The 18,015-nt window shown below is 41.7% G+C and overlaps 1 protein-coding gene across 30 annotated transcripts in view; it reads right to left on the bottom strand.

Moving 5' to 3' along the window:
- Positions 1 to 18,015, bottom strand: part of EPB41L3 (erythrocyte membrane protein band 4.1 like 3) — an 878,261-nt gene that overhangs the window by 539,160 nt on the left and 321,086 nt on the right. For 27 of the 30 annotated variants that reach the window (XM_086965488.1, XM_086965486.1, XM_086965491.1 and 24 more), the window contains exon 2: positions 3,781 to 3,986. In XM_086965488.1, coding sequence (XP_086821614.1) covers positions 3,781 to 3,975 — 195 coding nt within the window. In that variant the 5' untranslated portion in view covers positions 3,976 to 3,986. The remainder of the gene's footprint in view (positions 1 to 3,780; positions 3,987 to 18,015) is intronic. The other 3 variants (XM_086965494.1, XM_086965496.1, XM_086965495.1) reach the window with 1 other exon arrangement.

The raw sequence follows: 18,015 nt of genomic DNA, 5'->3' as shown, positions 1-18,015 counted from the left end.
ATGAAGCACACGATGATCAGCGGCGTCGAGCAATCCGGCGTCGCGTCTTCGGTGTCGATCAGGCCACAGCAGGCGTTGTCGATGATGCAGTTGCACAGAGTGAGCAGCGCTCACGGCGTCGAAGGGCACACGGTTGATGCGATCAGCAGCGGGGCCGACACGAGGTCCTCTGGAGTTAGAGCCGTACTCCTACTCACTGGCGTTGCTGCTGGCGTCGGTCGGGCCCAGCGTCCGATCGTCGTGATTGCTGGTTCTTTCAGAGGTGCTGGATTCACACTTCCAGCCAATAGCACTTTTCAGCAGGTGAAGTCCTTTAGGCCAGTGACTTCGGCAGGAGACTGGCACTCTTCCAGTCCTTGGAGATTTTCTTAGCAAGCGTGAGAGTACACACACAGTTCCTCTCTCCTGGTTCCTTGGCAAAAATAAAGAAGCACTGCAGGATTCCCCCAACAACAGCACACTGGCAGAAGGGGTAGGCAGTCCTTTAGATCAGCAGGCTTCTTGTCCTTGGTTACAGGGTTCCTTGTCAGAAGTGATCTGATTTCCTAGTTCAGGGGTCCTTCTCTTATACCCCTTTTCGTCTTTGATCCCTTTGTCTATGCCGGGGGTTTCCCAACACCCTGGGTCTGCGGTGGGTGGAGCTAGGCAGTAGCACCTGGCCTATTCATTGAGCCGGGCCGGGTCCTCAGACGCCCCGCAGGAGGTGGAGCCAGTATTGATACTGGCAGGAGCAGAGCTATTGCCCTCCTGGCAGGAGGTGGGGCTAGGATCGTCCATGGCAGGCACAGAGCCATCAGTCGCTTGGCAGGAGGTGGAGCCAGCATTGTATCAGGCAAGGCAGGCTATCAACAACTACTCTCCCCCTACTCTCAACGTAAATGTCCCACTCATCCCACACTGACTCATCCAGACCTCTTGGAGCCACCCAGCTCCTGTCACACACACGTAAGACCAGCAGAGACCAGATATGGTTAGACAAGAAAATAGACACTTTCTAAAAGTACTACTTTCGAACCCAGAGTCCAAAAACCATCCACACCAACGGATGCGTAATTAAACCCCGAGTTCAGGGATACCAAACTCGACATTGCACCGTACTCTCCGAGCCAGCTAGGATCATAGCATTAATAATCCCGGCGGCCCATTCTATCCAACGGAGAGCAGGCTACCTCGCAATAGTGAAGCACTAAGATGGCGGCACTTCACTATCAGGACATGCCAACTTGGTCAGGCTTGTCCTACCTTACACTTACAATGCACCCTGCCCATGGGCCTACCATAGGGGTGACTAACATGAAGTCAAGGGAAGGTTGGAGGGGCTGGCAAGTAGGTATACCTGCGCAGCCGACGTGACAGTGCAAGACTGCACGTGGGTCTCGCAATGACCGACCCGTAGACATTCTTTTACAAGGCCGCTCCTGTGGGTGGCACAACACGTGCTGCAAGCCCACGAGCGGCATTTGTATTTACAAGCCCCGGCACTCCTGGTGCACTAGACTAGGGACTGACAGTAAACCAAATAAGCCAAACATGGATACAAATAGATACATCATTTTAACATAGGGAGCACTTGCGCTATGGCACTGATCAGCAGTGACACGGCGCCCAAAGCATATACCAGCAAAACATCGTAACACAGTAGAGGCAAACAGAAAAATGGAGGAGAGACTCAAGCCAATGATGTCAGGTCTAACAAATGGGCACAAATGTAGGCGTTCTAAAAGAGGGCCCATGAGTCTGGTAAGGATAATACCAAGGTTTGAGATAGGGTGCACCCTGGGTAGAAAAATATGTTCGTGTCCTTCCATGAAAGCCTTAATGACAGGGATTTTAAAAAAAGAAGAATGTTTCCTGTTCTGTATGTAAGGTGCGATAGAGGCTAAGTGAAGGCGTAAGGACGTAAAGTCAAGACCCAATTTCTGTAGATAAAATAGATAGCAGATAATGTACTGAACTGCAGGTTGAAGCAGATCTATGTGCTTCGATATGCAGCAGCAAACAGATAAGGAGTATACACAACAGTATAAACGAGTGATTGTGAGACATAAGAACATTCTATTATAAGGACATCTTCAGAAAACAGATCAGAAAAGGACGAACTGGTAAATCTGTAACGAAGTGTGAAACCTTGACTCGCTTAGGTGCATCACTGCGTGCTGGATAGCAAGAGGGATAGATATTTCGTTCTTACTATCTATCAGATGTGCTGCAACAACCAATTTCCGCTCATGGTGAGCTGAACACATTATTAGCTTGATTAGACGTCCCTGTCATTATTTTCTGTTACACTTTGCAACGTTGGACATTACATTAACCGACAAAAAAGGCCAAAAAGTAGTCTGCCAGCCATCCGTGAGCAAAAACCTTGCCTGCATGTCTCTTAAAAAAAGCCAATCTGATTCTGCAAAAATAAGTTTTACCTACCACTCAGGTTGCTGTACATGTAAATAACAACATTGTTACGTACTGTTTTAAGTTTTAGTTTTCCGCTGTCCTCATGTCTCCAAAAAAAAAACTTTCCCGGGTAAAGACTTGCACTGTGCCCCTTGGCCATTGCAGATGTGTGCACATGCGCAGCCTCAAAAACTCCTCATATCTACTAAAGGGGAACACACAAGAGGGCTCCACCAAGAGTAGCGCGAATGCTGCAGAGCATCCTTTCTAAACAAACGGTAGAAGTCAGACCCATGTATCAGTGAATGCACACACCATCCTGCAAAGTAAATCTGCTGAAATCACTGCTAGCTGGTAGGTTTTGCCTCTTAATGTGGTAGGGAGGTGGCTGGTATTTTTTGCAGGCGGTGATGAGGACTGCATTCCAGGCCAGGGTCCCTGAACTGCAAATCACATACCTCTTTTGAACCTGTTGCATGATTATAGATCTGAGAAATATACACACTAGTGCAATATACATGGCAATCCATACTCATCGGACCTCACTGCATCACATGTTAGACCCAGATTCCAATACATGCTTTCTTATGGGGGTGCAAAATCACGTTTTAAAATTCTGGGTTCAGAAAAGCCTCTAATGTGTTCCACTGGCTGGAGTTGCTCTTAAGGATTCGCGTTTTGCCTAGGTACGTGTTAGGCCGCACCCTGGATGGTAAGAGGTTACAAACAGAGAAGTTATCCAGTTGGGGATAATTTGATCACACAATTTCATGCAGACAAAACCTATAACCATTGAGATTCTTCATATCTAAACCTGTGTGCTCTACCTGGTTTTATTCGTAGGACAGGCCAACTATGTTTAAACTTAAGATAAAAACATTAAAAAAAGAATATTCTGGTGCATTATTATTTTTCACCATATTCATCTTTAAACTTAGAATCTTTTCTAAATGAGTGTTCTCATTTTATTGTCTTATATTTTAAGAAGAACTCCATCAATATTTTTATGTTCATATTAAAAATGTTACTCTTCTTTAATAGTAAAAGTCAAAACCGTGTATGATCTTTAATTGTGAAAACATTCATTATTTTAAACCTTAAGTATAAGTAGCCTGATGAGACTGCCATGTTGAGTAGAAATTTAAGAAATAGGTTTTCCTCTGTATCACAGTTTTCATGGCAACCACCGCTTGGCTTTAGCCAACCCCGGTGCTGCATTACGGTGGCGCCCTCCTGGAATATTCTTGATTTACCAGATCCTGAAAAAACGCAGGCAGACAACATACTGAGCTAGAGCTCTCTTTTAAGAAAACCATCAAGAGTGATTAAAAAACTAGTCAGCTGCTGAGGGATGGAAACCATGACCAATGGCATGCGCATACTTGCCTTGTCACTTTTGATAGGGGTGCTATGTGCTGCGGCGGCAGGGAACTGGTCTGTGGAGTCCTGGTGTTCTTGACCAACTGGCGGGGGTGGCGGTTGTTGTTGCGGCTTGATGGCGCCCTTCTTGTGAGGAGCCCCGCGCGGGTCCTTTTCCTGATCCTGCTTAGATTCCGAATCTGAACCCGATTCCGAAGTCATGTTGGATTGTTCTGCAAGAAATAAGAATAAGCCCGGCTCAGAAAGGCTCTCATCCTGGGCAGCCGTGGGCACAAAGCCACAGACTGTCAAGAGACAGAGGCACATCATCGTGACAGCCAGTGCCCCTGCCTAGGCTTACTTCTCCCTCTAAAGGGATTTCTGATTCAACAACCAGTTTGGGAATTCACATTATTAACTAAAAAACTGCATTTTTTTTTATTTATATCGTAATAGAAAGAGTTGTGTTTAACAATCAATGCAACTGCAGACCAGAATAAGACAACGTTTTGAGGGACTGAAGTGGTTAGAGTTGTGCCCAAAGTTTAAGACATAAACTGAACATTTCGTCACATCTTTGGGGCTCTGTTTGCCCGATTTACAGACCCACGAGTGAAAAAATGTGCTCCTGTTGGGATCATCCTACGTGTGGAGTACATTTACAAATTAAAGTTCACAAATAATCGAAAGAGTAACTCAGAAAATCTGACAGGCTTGGATTTCCCGTAGTATCCCAATGTACCAAATGTACGCATGCAGAATTTGCTTCAGGTTGAAAACTGTATACGTAAATCATGTGCCAAAATGCCTACTTTTTTTTCCCCTGCAGAAAAAATATTGATCCGTGTGGAAAATCCCATTACTCAACACTCTCATTAAACATGGTGGTGTTTCATCCATTTCCCACACTGGAAAAACATTTAAGCCTGCCCTTAACAGAAGTATATTCGTGAGAGTTTCCAAGGAGTCAACTACCTGGAATACATATGAATAATAAAAAGAAACAACTGCAGCATATCCACCATACTGACCGATGTCTGAATATAAAATATAAGCTCGCAAAATGCTTTTTTGTGCACCAAAAACACACTTACATTAGAAAGAAAATATTGAGTCTGGTCCTGTCTCTTAATCTTTCTTGATTACATTTAGAATCCGTGCATTTCTCTGGAATTGTGTAAACAAATGCTGCCACTTGTACTATCAAAATTAGACTTTGATTAGTATCCCATTTCTTGAAGGAACACAATGTTTTGAAAAGGTATATGACACAGATTCTCACACGCTTTGGTAATAGAATGCCCACTGCTTAATTAACAAAAATATATAAGTGCAAGAGCCCAAAGTTTTTCTTAGCAGTCTGCCACCGGTAATGCCAAGTGCCGGACTTGCCAAGGACTAAGGCTTCCTATTCTCGATTACATGTTGATTCAACCTCATACTTTTTTTCATCCACCACTTGATGTCTCGTCTCTTTAATATACTCTTGAACGCTGTTTTTCACCCCTAATTATTCTCTTTATCAATGTTTTCCTATCTTTCTTTTCTTTCCTCTTTCTGCCGTTTCTGATTTTCTCTTGCTTGCGCTGGCTCAAAATCTGATGAAAAATTAATCATCCCAGTCCACTATATTGAGTGCTGATGCCCAGTCCCTGAAAGCACAGGCACAAATTAAGCACTGAGAAGGCCTGTGACTCCAAGTTCAACAGAAGCTGTGGGTATCCATTCTCCTTGAAGTGAAGCCGGTGACCATCAAGGAATCACTTGCCCTTGTAGCTGGTAGTTCCATTTACAGGGTATGTTATAAAGAAATACCATTTTCTACTTCTTTTGAGGACCTTCTATGATAAGTATGTTTTAACTATTTTTTTTGTATACACTGATCATTTTTGTATTAGGAAATGCATATGTATGGCACACTACGTTGCATGTTTTATGTAAACCACAGAAATATGTAACTTTCATAGAATGCAAAGTAGATTACCTCTGTGGATAAAACAAATTCATGGGCAGCCCATGCACCATATGCAGCCACCCAATCAAAGGTATTAAACTACAATAGAATAAAAAGTGATTTTCTGGTTTACAAATGTTGACTTCCATCCTTTGGGTTGTAAGGTGTACAAGTCAAACATTCATTGTGAAATCTGAGGAATAGTGTATATATATAATTTTAGAAAAATCAAAAGATCGTGGCTAACACCACACCTACAAAAGTGCAAAGCAGTGTAAATAAAGATTGACAAAGGACTGCTCTGTGCACATAATGCAGAGAAAGAACTAAGGGGTATATTACCAAGGGGGGCGATAGGCAATTATCCCCGATTTAGCAGCCGTTTTCGACCGCTAAGCAGCAATAATTCTATCGCCCTATTAGCAAGCTGTCGCTAACTGATGTTAGCGACAGCTTTTAGGCGATAGCGAGCGGTTTGGGGCCCGCTTTGCATGTCAGCGATGTTGATTGCTAATGACATGCAAAGTGGGCGTACCCAACCAGTTAGCGACTGAAAGCAGTCGCTAACGTCGCTATCGCCTATTAGCAAGGCAGGCGTAGCGTTGGAAATATTCACGCTAAGCACGAATATCTCCAAATACTAACACCTGCCCAGACCAGTTCTTAGCCATGTTACCAATGGGAGGTGGATAACATGGCTAAGAGCATTTCGTCGCTAATGCGTGAATATCGCTGTATTCTCATCGATATTCGCACATTTCACCGCTATCGCTGGATATTTTAGCACATTGGAGAAAAACGTAGTTAATAGCATGTTTCTCCGCTAACATATCCAGCGATAGGCAGCGAAAAAAAAATCGTCGCTAAGCCTATTTAGCGATAAATATCGCTACTTGTTGGTAATATGCCCCCAAATGTGTGATGTCAGTGTACTTTTTTAGATGTAAAATAGAAAGCATTCCATAGGAGACAGGGCCTAAACCGCCAATAGAAAGAGGGTAATACTAATATACTCACTCCCAAGAGCTCATTCAAGATGTGATTGGCAATGTTCCATTGCAAAAGAAGCCAATGGCTGAAGAAGGAAGAACCAAAGCCTCTTAAATTATTTAAATATAGAATGCAACATTTAAGCCATTTCGCCATAAATAACGTAAGTGCCAGTGAAGGTCTAACTGAAACTTGGCCTATTTTAAGAGCCCTGCTTTCGTTGGTTTAGAACAAAGATTATGTATCCCACCTAAGTTCTAAGAGAGGATGTGGCCTAAATGCTGGAGCTATCGACCTCGAAGCTGAGGAACCAAGTTTGAGTCTCGGCAGAGCCACTTAACTTCCTGTGATTCTGGGCAAATCAGTTAATCTTCTTGTGCCTAACAAAAATGAATGTGTCCGTCTGTAACGTAACTGGTGCTCATGTAAAGCACTCTGATAATTTCGTGTCGAGTTTGTGCTTTGCGCTATATAAAACTCTAAAAAAAAAAAAAAAAAAATATGTTGCCACATCTATGTTAACTACTTAAGGAGACTTGATAAAATATGTGCCAGAAATTCTGCAATATCTCACTGATAATGTCACATTGAGCGCTATGCAAGTGCTAACTAACAATAAAAACAACATTACGCGCTCAAAAGAATGACCAGTCGCGGACTACGTTTTCCGCACTAGTACATTTATCTGTCAGTAACAGTCTTATAGACATCAAGGGTAATTATAAGAATGTGGTAACTAAGAACGTAATACTCACATGTCAAACAGAAGCAAAGACTGGCTTTATTTTTGGCATGTATCTAAAAGTCTTATATGCAAGAGGATTTATCAAAATATGGTAATTAAGAATTTAATACATTTCAAATATGCCTAGATTAATTTTTTTCGCAGCTTTTTTAGAATACTAACTAAATCACGTCGATAAAATGAAATGTGGAGAGCACCTGCAAAGACTCTGAATAGCACAGACTACCTGATGGCACTGTCAACCCACTTTAGATAGCAGACATCTCGAAATGCCAAATTGTTAGACGACGACTCAAATCACTTTGTTCTTTTTTTGGGCATTAAGAAAATGATGTTGGACTTCCCCACCCCATAGTGATTCCCCACGGTGTTCTAGTGTAGATGATTGTTCTTCATTGCTGACCTCCCAGATTGTACTATATTTTGTTTCCTTCCTCTGCATTGTATACAATATGACGATGTATGTTAATAAAAAGTATTATAAGAAAAAGAAAAAGAAAACGATGCTGGTACCAATAGAGAACAAATCCACTATAATGCCAAACTTTCCAAGAATTAAACATCTTTACAGCCTATAGGACTAATGTGCAGTGAAATTTGTTGACGCTTTTGAAATGCAAAATAGTAGCAAATTGTCAAATGCATAGAAATTGGTCACAGGACAACACCCAACCAATAAATATACCTCTTGGTAAAATCATTTCACAAATTTAATATTTTTGTGGTTCATCTTCTCTTGACAATACTCAAATGTCAACAGTATACAAATTACATACTTCCCAAAACATTAGTGACTCAATATTGGTATTAGGAAACAGAGACAAGGACCAGTGTTCTACTGTTCAATGAAGGAACACACTGTGAATTATACTCCAAGGGTTGTCGGAGGCGGCAGACACCCTGCCATCAATACTCAATACCTTTGGGGTAGATAAGAGCGAGAAAGAAAACACCTGAGATGTTTCAAATGTATTGTCATTAAAACAATGTGCCAATGTTGAACGAGTACACAAGCACACTTTCACAAGGAGCTGCTGGCAGCAGATCCAGAACAGCTAACAAAGCAGAGGTCGACCTGTTTCTCCAGGAACCCCATAATATCAAACTGTAATTCACAAGAGGCATGACTATCGGTAAATGCAGAGCCGGACACCCTTTTGGCATGTGTACCTGGTCAATCTCTGCTTCAATCTCACACACTTTGGACTGCCTGGAGTGTAGACAGTCTCACACACTCTAGACTGTCTAGGGCAGAGAGAGGTAAATGCAGCCCAAAAAAGGTCCATATACGATTGGTAGAGGGGGGATTGTACAAAGAAGGGCAGTGCTGCAGAGAATAGATTACCAGAACCTAAAATCCCTTGTATTCATTAACCAATCTAAGGTATATTAGTCCATTAGCAGTTTCTTTTCCTCCTGCCTACCTTTACCTAACTGTAATGGGTATGCCCAGTCATAGGTCCTGTGCTCACTGTGCCACTGGAACCAAGTTGCACCCCACTGAAAAACTCCAACTAGGGTGATACTGGTTTTGGGTTGCTTGTACTCAGGTCAGAGTTTGGACTGAACTTTTCCTACTGGAGCAGGATCAAGGCTGATTTCTTTATGGCTTTTTTCTAATCTGAGATGGCACTGTGGGCAACAAAACGGTGGACTGGGGTGTGGCACCCGTGTAATTCTTAGTTGCTGGGATTAACTCAAGCATTCCACACACCACAATGTGTTCTTTACTTTAGTGCAATGCCTCAAGTGTATCAGGAATGCACAGACTTGGATCCCTTGCTCAGCTGCACCTGACCAAACAGTCACAACTTAGGCGAAACTGATCTTGAGTTGCTTGTGTTCTAGTTCAGAGATGACCCGGCATTGCAATTTGGGCTGAACCGTCTATTAGAGCAGGATCATGGCTGATTTGCATACGGCTCATTCTAATCTGAGGTCGCACGTTGGGCAAAAAAAGGATGGACTGGGATGTGTGCCCGAGTAATTACCTGTGGCTGTGAATAATTCAAACATCCCTCCCACCACTCTTCTTTTAGTTTACTTCAGCTTATCTTCCCTACTCACCCATAGAAACCAGACCTTTTGTAGCTGAGTCATTTAAAATTTGAAGAAAACTAAAAACAAACACTGGCAATGCCAAAAGGTCTGAATGTGGCTCTTCAGACACTGGTGAGTTTAGGCACTCAGTAAGTCATCATAAGCACACTCTGACACACATCCGTGCATTCATTCATCTATACACTGACTCATTCTTTCATACACCCACTTACAATCCACAATAAACCACACACAAAATAACAACTAGCATATTCAAGATAAAGGAGAAGAATAAATGTAACAAAAAAAGAAAACGGTATACTAACAAAAACAAACTGCCACTAAACAGAAGTAGCAGGGGCCATCTTGCAATGATATTGTACATAGTGTACTGTTGTTTTCAAATTCCAATGGGACTGCCCAGTTTAGAAGCAATGTATTGGCTACCTTAGAACGATCAACAATGAGACACTGTGGACAATACTGTTCCAGTAGCACATTCTAGGCTGCTGCAGTACATTCAAAATATAACATAAAATAAAAAAGGAAAAGTAAAGAACTGAACGCGGGTTTATAAAAGGAGAACATGGAAAATGAAAGGACTGGCCACCAGCCATGACACTGAAGCACAAACATTTATTTTCCAGCACAGGGCACATGTGATAAGTCAAATTTTCACTGATCATAGGGAAATAGAGTCAACGGCTGAAATGGGCTGACCCATTGTCCCATGCTGTATGCGGTTAACTATGGAAGCGGATGAAGAATGACACTCAAATAGCCAAGTGGCAGAAGACAGTTGATGCAAAGCTCCTCTATATATGAATAGGTATGCATTTATATGTATATATTTTTATTGACTTGTTTTTGTTCTAAGTCCGAGCCAGTGAGAAAACAAAACTTTTCAGGTTTTTCTTAGAGGGTCTAGCAAAAATTATCACAGTGCAAATCCTCTACCCATAGGTTTTTTCAAAGGGGTTACTTGACACCAGAACCCTTGCCTACTAAGGTAATTAATGAGACTCAATGTAATAAAATATCTCTCTAGAGGCTTTTACAGGGTGTAATACTAATCTACAAAAACGTATTGGCTTTAACATATGATTCTTATAATAAATATATCAGGCCTGGAACCATTGTCATTCCGCCCTAGGGCAAATACCTTTTTCCAATGAACCTATCAAGCCGTTAACCTTTATTATGGGCTTGCCATCATAACGAGATCAGGCCTACTGTACGCAGCATACACTTCCCTACAACACAACTTTTAGGCACACAGTCCTAAAATTACAAATACTTACAAATATAGAGATGGCAAAACAAAATAAAACCTTGTACCTCTGAGTGTACAAGGTGCAAACCCTTGTATTGTCAGAGATTGTCAAAGTGGGTAACCAACACCAAAACAATTGCATGCTATGGTCATCTGTGTAATTCCATGTAACAATACACCTGTCTACAGTCATTAACACAGTGTATTATCCACCTGGTCACAAAGGTCTACTGGCTTTAAAGTCTTTTTTTCACAGGATGTTTCAGGTCTACTGCCTTTGTTGTAACTTTTCACAATAAACGCATCAGACCTCTGGCACTCAACATAACTTTTCTAAATCAGGCCTATGGCTTTTATCATTGCTTGGTCACCATATTAATCTCAGGTCTACTGCATTGAGTATACGCTTTCCCACAAAGCAGCCATCAGGGTTACTGTTATAAAGTACAAATATATACAAAATGACAGTCGTCATTCCACCTTAAGGCCTAACAGCAATTACCACAGTGGAAATCCAACCCTACAGGGTATGTCAGAAGGAGTAACCAGCAGAAAACCCTTCCCTGCTATGGTAGTCTGTGATATTAGATGTATCAAAATACCTCTCTACAGGCTATAACACCCTGGACGATCAATCCACTCTTAAATGTCTATAGGATCTAATATATTCTTTTCATAATAAAAACACCAGATCTACTCCCTTACCTGTAACATTTAAAAAAAGCCTTGGTCAGTTAATTGGCACTGTAATCAGCTCAGTTCTGCAACACTTAATATAAGCCTTCCCATGTGGCAAAAAGTGCAAGACAAGCACTTTTTTCCCCCTTGAAGCCCACAACTCCTGCCAAAGCAAATGCTGTACTCAAGGGCACCAATATAGGGGGGAGTAAAGTTCTTTCAGTGGTGTTTCTGAATACTCTTTTTCTGTTTATCAAATAAGGTCGGGGGAGACAACTGAGCTGTCAAGCTAGCCCTATGAAAAGGAAAAGATCTGCTGGCCTATTGATGAGTGGCAATACACACACCAATATAAGTTAGATATTAATTAGTGCAAATCAAGCTCGATTGCCCTTTCTAAAGAAATATTTCATTCAGGAACAATGTTCTAGAACATAGAGAGTTGTTCAATATCTGATAAACCACACACAGACAGACTTTGCTGATTGCATCTGTTAAAGAAAGAAGAAACATCTGCCTGCCCTGACAGCCTAACTAGCAACCCCCCTGGATCTTGATCAAACGCCATTCACACACAAAAATCACACTTGCCTATTTTTTCAATTATCAAGTCATAATTTTCCCAAATCCGGTAACCTTGGGAACTGAGCAATTACAAACTCATGCAGAAAACCTTTACGATGTCTTTCTTCCGCGCTGCCGCATGGATTACTCTTCTGCAATTTAAATTAACAACAGACAGTCTAGCGTAGTGCGTCATAACTAGTAGAAATAAAAAAAAACGTGAACAGCAAAGAGCAACCACAAAGTAGGTAAACGTTGTAATAGCAATTTTCGGTCAATGTTCTGTCAAACATCTCTGAAATACACGATGTACATATCAGGTAAAATTAGATTTCCCACGCACCATGAAACAGTTCACAGAGATGTGATCTACACAGTAGGTTACTGGTTGGGAAGCTATGAGACCAGAGTTCAAATCCCACCTTCCGAAATGATCCTATTGTGTGATCCCAAACAGATCATGTTATCCCCATGCACACTCAGATACTCCTTTACCCACAATTTGGGGCTGGTTGAAAACCAGGCCAGTGCTATGCCGACACTCTCATTCATCCCTCCAGAAAGACGCCCAATCTGCAGAGGGTATCATACACCACCCACAAGTCCATTAAACATCCACTAAGCACAAGACACTCAGATGGCCACCTTCCAATCAGGACCCTGAAATTGACAGTTTCTTGTGTGAGGCCAAGGAAATGCAGAGTTAGACCCATTTATCAGGGATTATTGATGCAATAATTATTGCCTAGTCCAGGTTTTGGGGTATAACAGGAGGATTCTGGCGCTCCTTGCGCTAAAATCAACAAATAATTGGCCTACATGCAGAAATGTAACAAATAGTGTGAAATTAGTCTTGTTTGGAAATTATTGGGCGCAGTCAACACTACTGTACACATAGCTAGAATTGCTACACCAAAGAGGTGTTTACTCGGAGTTTGCTATTTAATGGACCAGCTGTAATTAAGCTCATTATAAGAAACTAGGAGTGGAATGCTGGACTGACTGCTTGAACTGGTTGGCAGACAATATGCACATGCAGTGTGATGAAGTTGTTCCAAGAAGTAACTTCACATACATAAGACTGATGCCACCTGCATTTCCATGCGCTAAAATATTTATTTATTTTTTCCACAATTTTAGTTGACATGGTCATGAGGAAAATAGTTCTAATTTCCCTGCATTTGTATCACTATTCCGAGTGGTTAAAAAAAAAAACCATGAAAGAAGCACATTTTTCGTAAATAAAATAATTTGAATAAATTGCAGCCCAGTCATACAGGATAATAAAAGGGTCAAATAAGCCGACTTCATGCACAAGTTAAACGAGATGTTTCTACAGTTATTTATTTGACTAAACCTAGCTGGTAGACAGCATTGGTTAATGAGTTGAATGCCCGCCACTGACAAATGACTGTCTTCCAACCATTCAAGATTGGTAAACTGGGTACTAATAAACGGTGGTAATGGCAACACATACCTGAAGGGCAATTGAAAAGAACTAAGACAAGCAACACTACACAAAAACAAGTTATAAGTTATTATAAACAATCGTGGTGACTGGGACACATAAATATGTAATACACTTGCTTCTTAAGTTCAATTGCAACTCGTGTATCCTCCAACAGCAAAAGAAACTACACACCCAGACTTTAAGCAGCCTCTAGGGGGTAAATTATGGCTCGGGTTATTCTAACGTCTCTTGCCACAGTTATAACGCGCCGGGGATGTGTGTACAAATGTAACCATTTCCCACCTGAGTACCAAGAGGCACAGATACGCCATAATTAGCCCAACTGGGAGCGACAGCAGAGAGAGGCACATGGACTTTTTCCAGGTTCTGAACAGAACTGAACAAATTAAAGAGGAATGGGCAATAATGTGGACATGAAATGTAAAAGATTCTCTCTCAAAGGCAATCCATAAATAGGAAATGAGGCTCTGAGTCATCCGAAAGTGAGAGGAGATGGGGTAATAGCATTAGGGTTATTGATGGCCCTGTATGGTAAATGGTTGCATGTATTTAATCAAGAAGTTTAGGAAGGCAACAGCTGGTTCAAGAAGCCCAGCTTCAAATGTGTTTACACTTTTAAAAAGATTATGAAAGCAGTGAGGGGCGGTGAACCTCAAAACTGGAGGGGCGTCGGGTGGTACCATGAGACAAACCCAGTGGGCTGGGGGTCAAAAAGATAATAAAACATGAAGTATAATGTACCGTCCCGTGTTTCACTCTCCGTGTTTTCTTCATTCTTCTGGCGACTGCACCTCATGTAGCCTCAGGCAACCCCCCTTTCTGCAAATCCCAACGCTGCTCTTATGCTGAAGATGAGCAGAATGAGAGCAGCGCCAGGATTGGCTGGAGTGGGCTGCTTTGACACTCCAGCAGGAACAGGAGGCCTTTGCCTGCTCTTCACACAGCTGTCTGAGGCAGCTAGGTGGAGAGGTATACATCGTGCATGGCAAGAGGGCCAGCCAAAGTGTCTTGTGCAGTGTAAACTGGTGGAGTGAGCACCAATCCCCTGATGCCAGTCAGCAGCAATGCTCTGCCCCCAAACACTGCTGGGGATTAGAGCAGTGAAAAATTAAAACACCAATTAATTGTATTTGTTTTATTTTTCTCTTTTGCTGCACTGGCAGCAGGGGGCGACGCTCCTCGACTCTAATGAGGGGGCTGCCTCTGTATGAAAGAATGACGATGTTTAGGCGGAACAATATGCATTAGCAAAATAGACAGCTGATTGAGCTAAAGTCCTCAGAAACATACCACAACGTGCATGTCAACTGAAAAAAACAGTTAGGCTTAAGTACAGCTAATAGGTTAAAACAAGTTTGGTTCAGAATTTTTCATCCATTGGAGTATTCAACTGTCATTCACATTTGCTTCCACCGTACAGTGCATACAGTCTGGTGCAATGGGTCAGCCCCCTTCATCACTGGCTCTTTCGCATTGTGAGGGTGCATAATCATCTGAAAATACCTCTGCTTTTGTGCCAGGGGTTTACTTTTCAATTGATTCCTTTCATTTCTTTATTTATTTTATTCTCTTGCACTGCAAGCAACGGTATTCTGGCTGATTACATGTGCACATCCTCCAAATAAGAATTGCGCATCAAGGTCTGGGATGACAGGTTGACCGATACTTTACTTTGGCAATGTTTTTTCTTTCCATTAATCAATTTTCCTTTTACAGTTATTCTTCTCTCTTTAAACTATGTCTTCCAGTTAGAGTCATTCCAATCCTATAGTGCCTTTTCTTTGTGTCAGTAATAATAATATTTTTCTGTGATGTGCATTAAAACTAAAAGAAAAATTTAGATACCTGTGCTAATTATATCTAATAGCTAGGAAGTACAACTACAGTTCTATTAAAAGTATTAATTATAGTTCTTTTTTTATTAAGAATTTTTATTTTAAGAATAGGGCCACTACAGTGACAGCAACATACTTTCTATTTTTAACTTCATGATATTTGCTTCTAAAAAATAAAATAAAAAGTAACCATCACACTAGCTTGCCAGCGCCAGACTGATTGACTTTGCCATGTGTGTGTATGTATATTGACTAGCACGATTGTAGGAACATCCTATCTGGCCTTCCTTTTATGGTCTGGCTTGACAGCGCAGCTGTCACCAGACAGTTATATGAGTATCATTCAAGAGTGACTTTTGCTCCGTCCACATGTTGGAGCTAGGAGTACGTACTTTGATTGGGCTGAAGTTGTGTGCTTCCACAAAAAAGTACTTGCCTTCCACACAACTTAGTTTATTTATCCAGCTGCCCGAGCTTGTGAAATTTCCAGAGTGCACACGTGGCATGATGCAATTAAAGGACCTGATTCACAAAGAGCCTTCGCACTGGTGGTGGAGGTCCCTCAGTATTGGGCGGAGTCTCCGCATTCGAGGCGGAATCTCCGCAATGAGAATTCTCATTGCCGAGATTCCGCCCCGAGTGCGAAGACTCCGCTACGACTGCGGGGCCTCCGGCACAAGAGTGGAGGCCATGTATGAATTAGACCCACAGTGTCTTAGGTAAGTACATAATGTATGATGTTTTTCTCTGGCAGCAGCACAGATGGGGGAAGGGCAGTCATTAACATACATAAATGTTCAGGTCTGTCTTGACAGTGCAACTGTCCCATGACATTTTAACCTACACCAATTTTATCCTATAGTTCTTTGCTTCGACACAAATACATATCCATTCCCATGCTACTTACTTGTAATGCTTCACAATACCATACAACATTCCTTTAAAGCCAGACCTGTTGCTATTGCCAATGCGTGTTTACATATGGCCCTAGGCTCATTGGGAGCTGGCATTCATGATAGTAATCACATACTTTTTGCTAAATATTTAACTACTTGGCAAAACTGTGAGGTAGAAAGTGACATAACATCAAGCTGGTGCTTATTTCTACAAGAGATGCCATTCTACATACATTTATTTAACATATATCTATATTGCTCATGCACCATGAGGTATAGGGATGCTTTTCAATTAACCAATAGCGGAGACATCAATGTCTTACATTGAATAATAATCAATATGAGTAATTGAAAACTCAGCAGAAGGATATGAAGTAACAGAAGTGTAAGGACCACAAGGAGTTCAGAGAAATGAGGAAGGGTTGAAATAAACTGAGAGAGAGAAAGGGAACCAGTGAGAAGGAAGGACAACAGCAAGGAAGTTTTGAGAAGCAGAAGGGAGAACTGATGCTCCTCGGACAGTGTTACCAGAGTTCAGGCACGGACGGATTATGGCATGGGCTGCTTTTTACAGAAGAAGAGGGGATAAAAACAACTGAATTTTCTGACAGGTTCATAGGTGAAAGTTTGCAATTCTGGAAATGTTATTTATAGGAAAAATCATGAATAAGAAGAAGTCCAGCATGATCTCGAGTGAAGTTACAGCTTGTGACGCTTGAAGTGGACAGTCCAAAATATCTGTGTTTAGGTTAGAACACAATGAAGGCAGTTATTTGGGATCAGGGATTAAGAAGTTATAGGACATAGATGCCTGAATCTCTAGAAGTACAGTTCAGAATGTGAGTTTTTCAAGCAGTGATAAGGTTTTGAGGTAGGTTTGAGTGTCATTTGCATACTGATGGATTGAAACACCAGTTTCTTCACATTCTTGAGTGCAATTCTATGTATAAATTGAAAACTATTAGGGCTAAAATACAGCCTTGGTGGACCCCAAATATAATGGGAGCTGTCTCAAAGATATTGCCTCCCATTGCTCTAATTTTTGGTCTCACCTGCACGGAGCATGCACTGTGCTTGGGATGGGCATTTATTTACAATTAAGTGTTGGAGTCTGCCCATTGCATACCTTTTGTAGACTTCATTGTCACTCTTCTATGCTGCCTCCTAATTGGCCAGTGCATGCTGAGTGCCACTTCCTTATTCTTTATGTGGAGCATGGATTATGTTCAGATTGATTCAACTTAATTAGTTGCTGATCGTGCTGTGATTTAGGTACTATTTCTTTCACTGCTGCCATCTGGCTCCATCCACTTTATCCCCAAATGGTACAATATATCTTGTTCGCTCATCCACTAGACCCGCCTGATCTAAAATGCATTTATTTATAAACAAAGCTGTTCTCGCAAAAGCTTGTACATACTAACAAGCTCCTGCACAGGACGCTTAGATGCATCGTAGGTCGAGCTAATTGGTAAACTATTGTATTGTATTCTAATTGCATTTAAATAGAACTTGCTTGCGCTGATGAGGCTTTGCAGTGCTATAGGTCAATTCAGTAGCAACTCAGGCAACTTTCCATACCACACAATGCCATTCCACTCCATGACACACAATGCCAGTCCACACCACACAATGCCAGTCCACGCCACACAATGTCACTTCACTTCACTCAATGCCACTCCACTCAACATAACACAAAGCCACTCCTCTCTATTCAACTCTAGCCTACGTCACTCCACTCTATGCCACACCACTCTATGCCATTCTACTCTACGCCACTCCACTGTACTCTATGCCATTCCACACTACTCTGATC

This window comes from Lissotriton vulgaris, chromosome 4_1, assembly GCF_964263255.1.
Source record: "Lissotriton vulgaris chromosome 4_1, aLisVul1.2, whole genome shotgun sequence".
NCBI classification, from domain to species: Eukaryota; Metazoa; Chordata; class Amphibia; order Caudata; family Salamandridae; genus Lissotriton; species Lissotriton vulgaris.
This window is presented reverse-complemented; position numbering and strand designations above follow the sequence as displayed.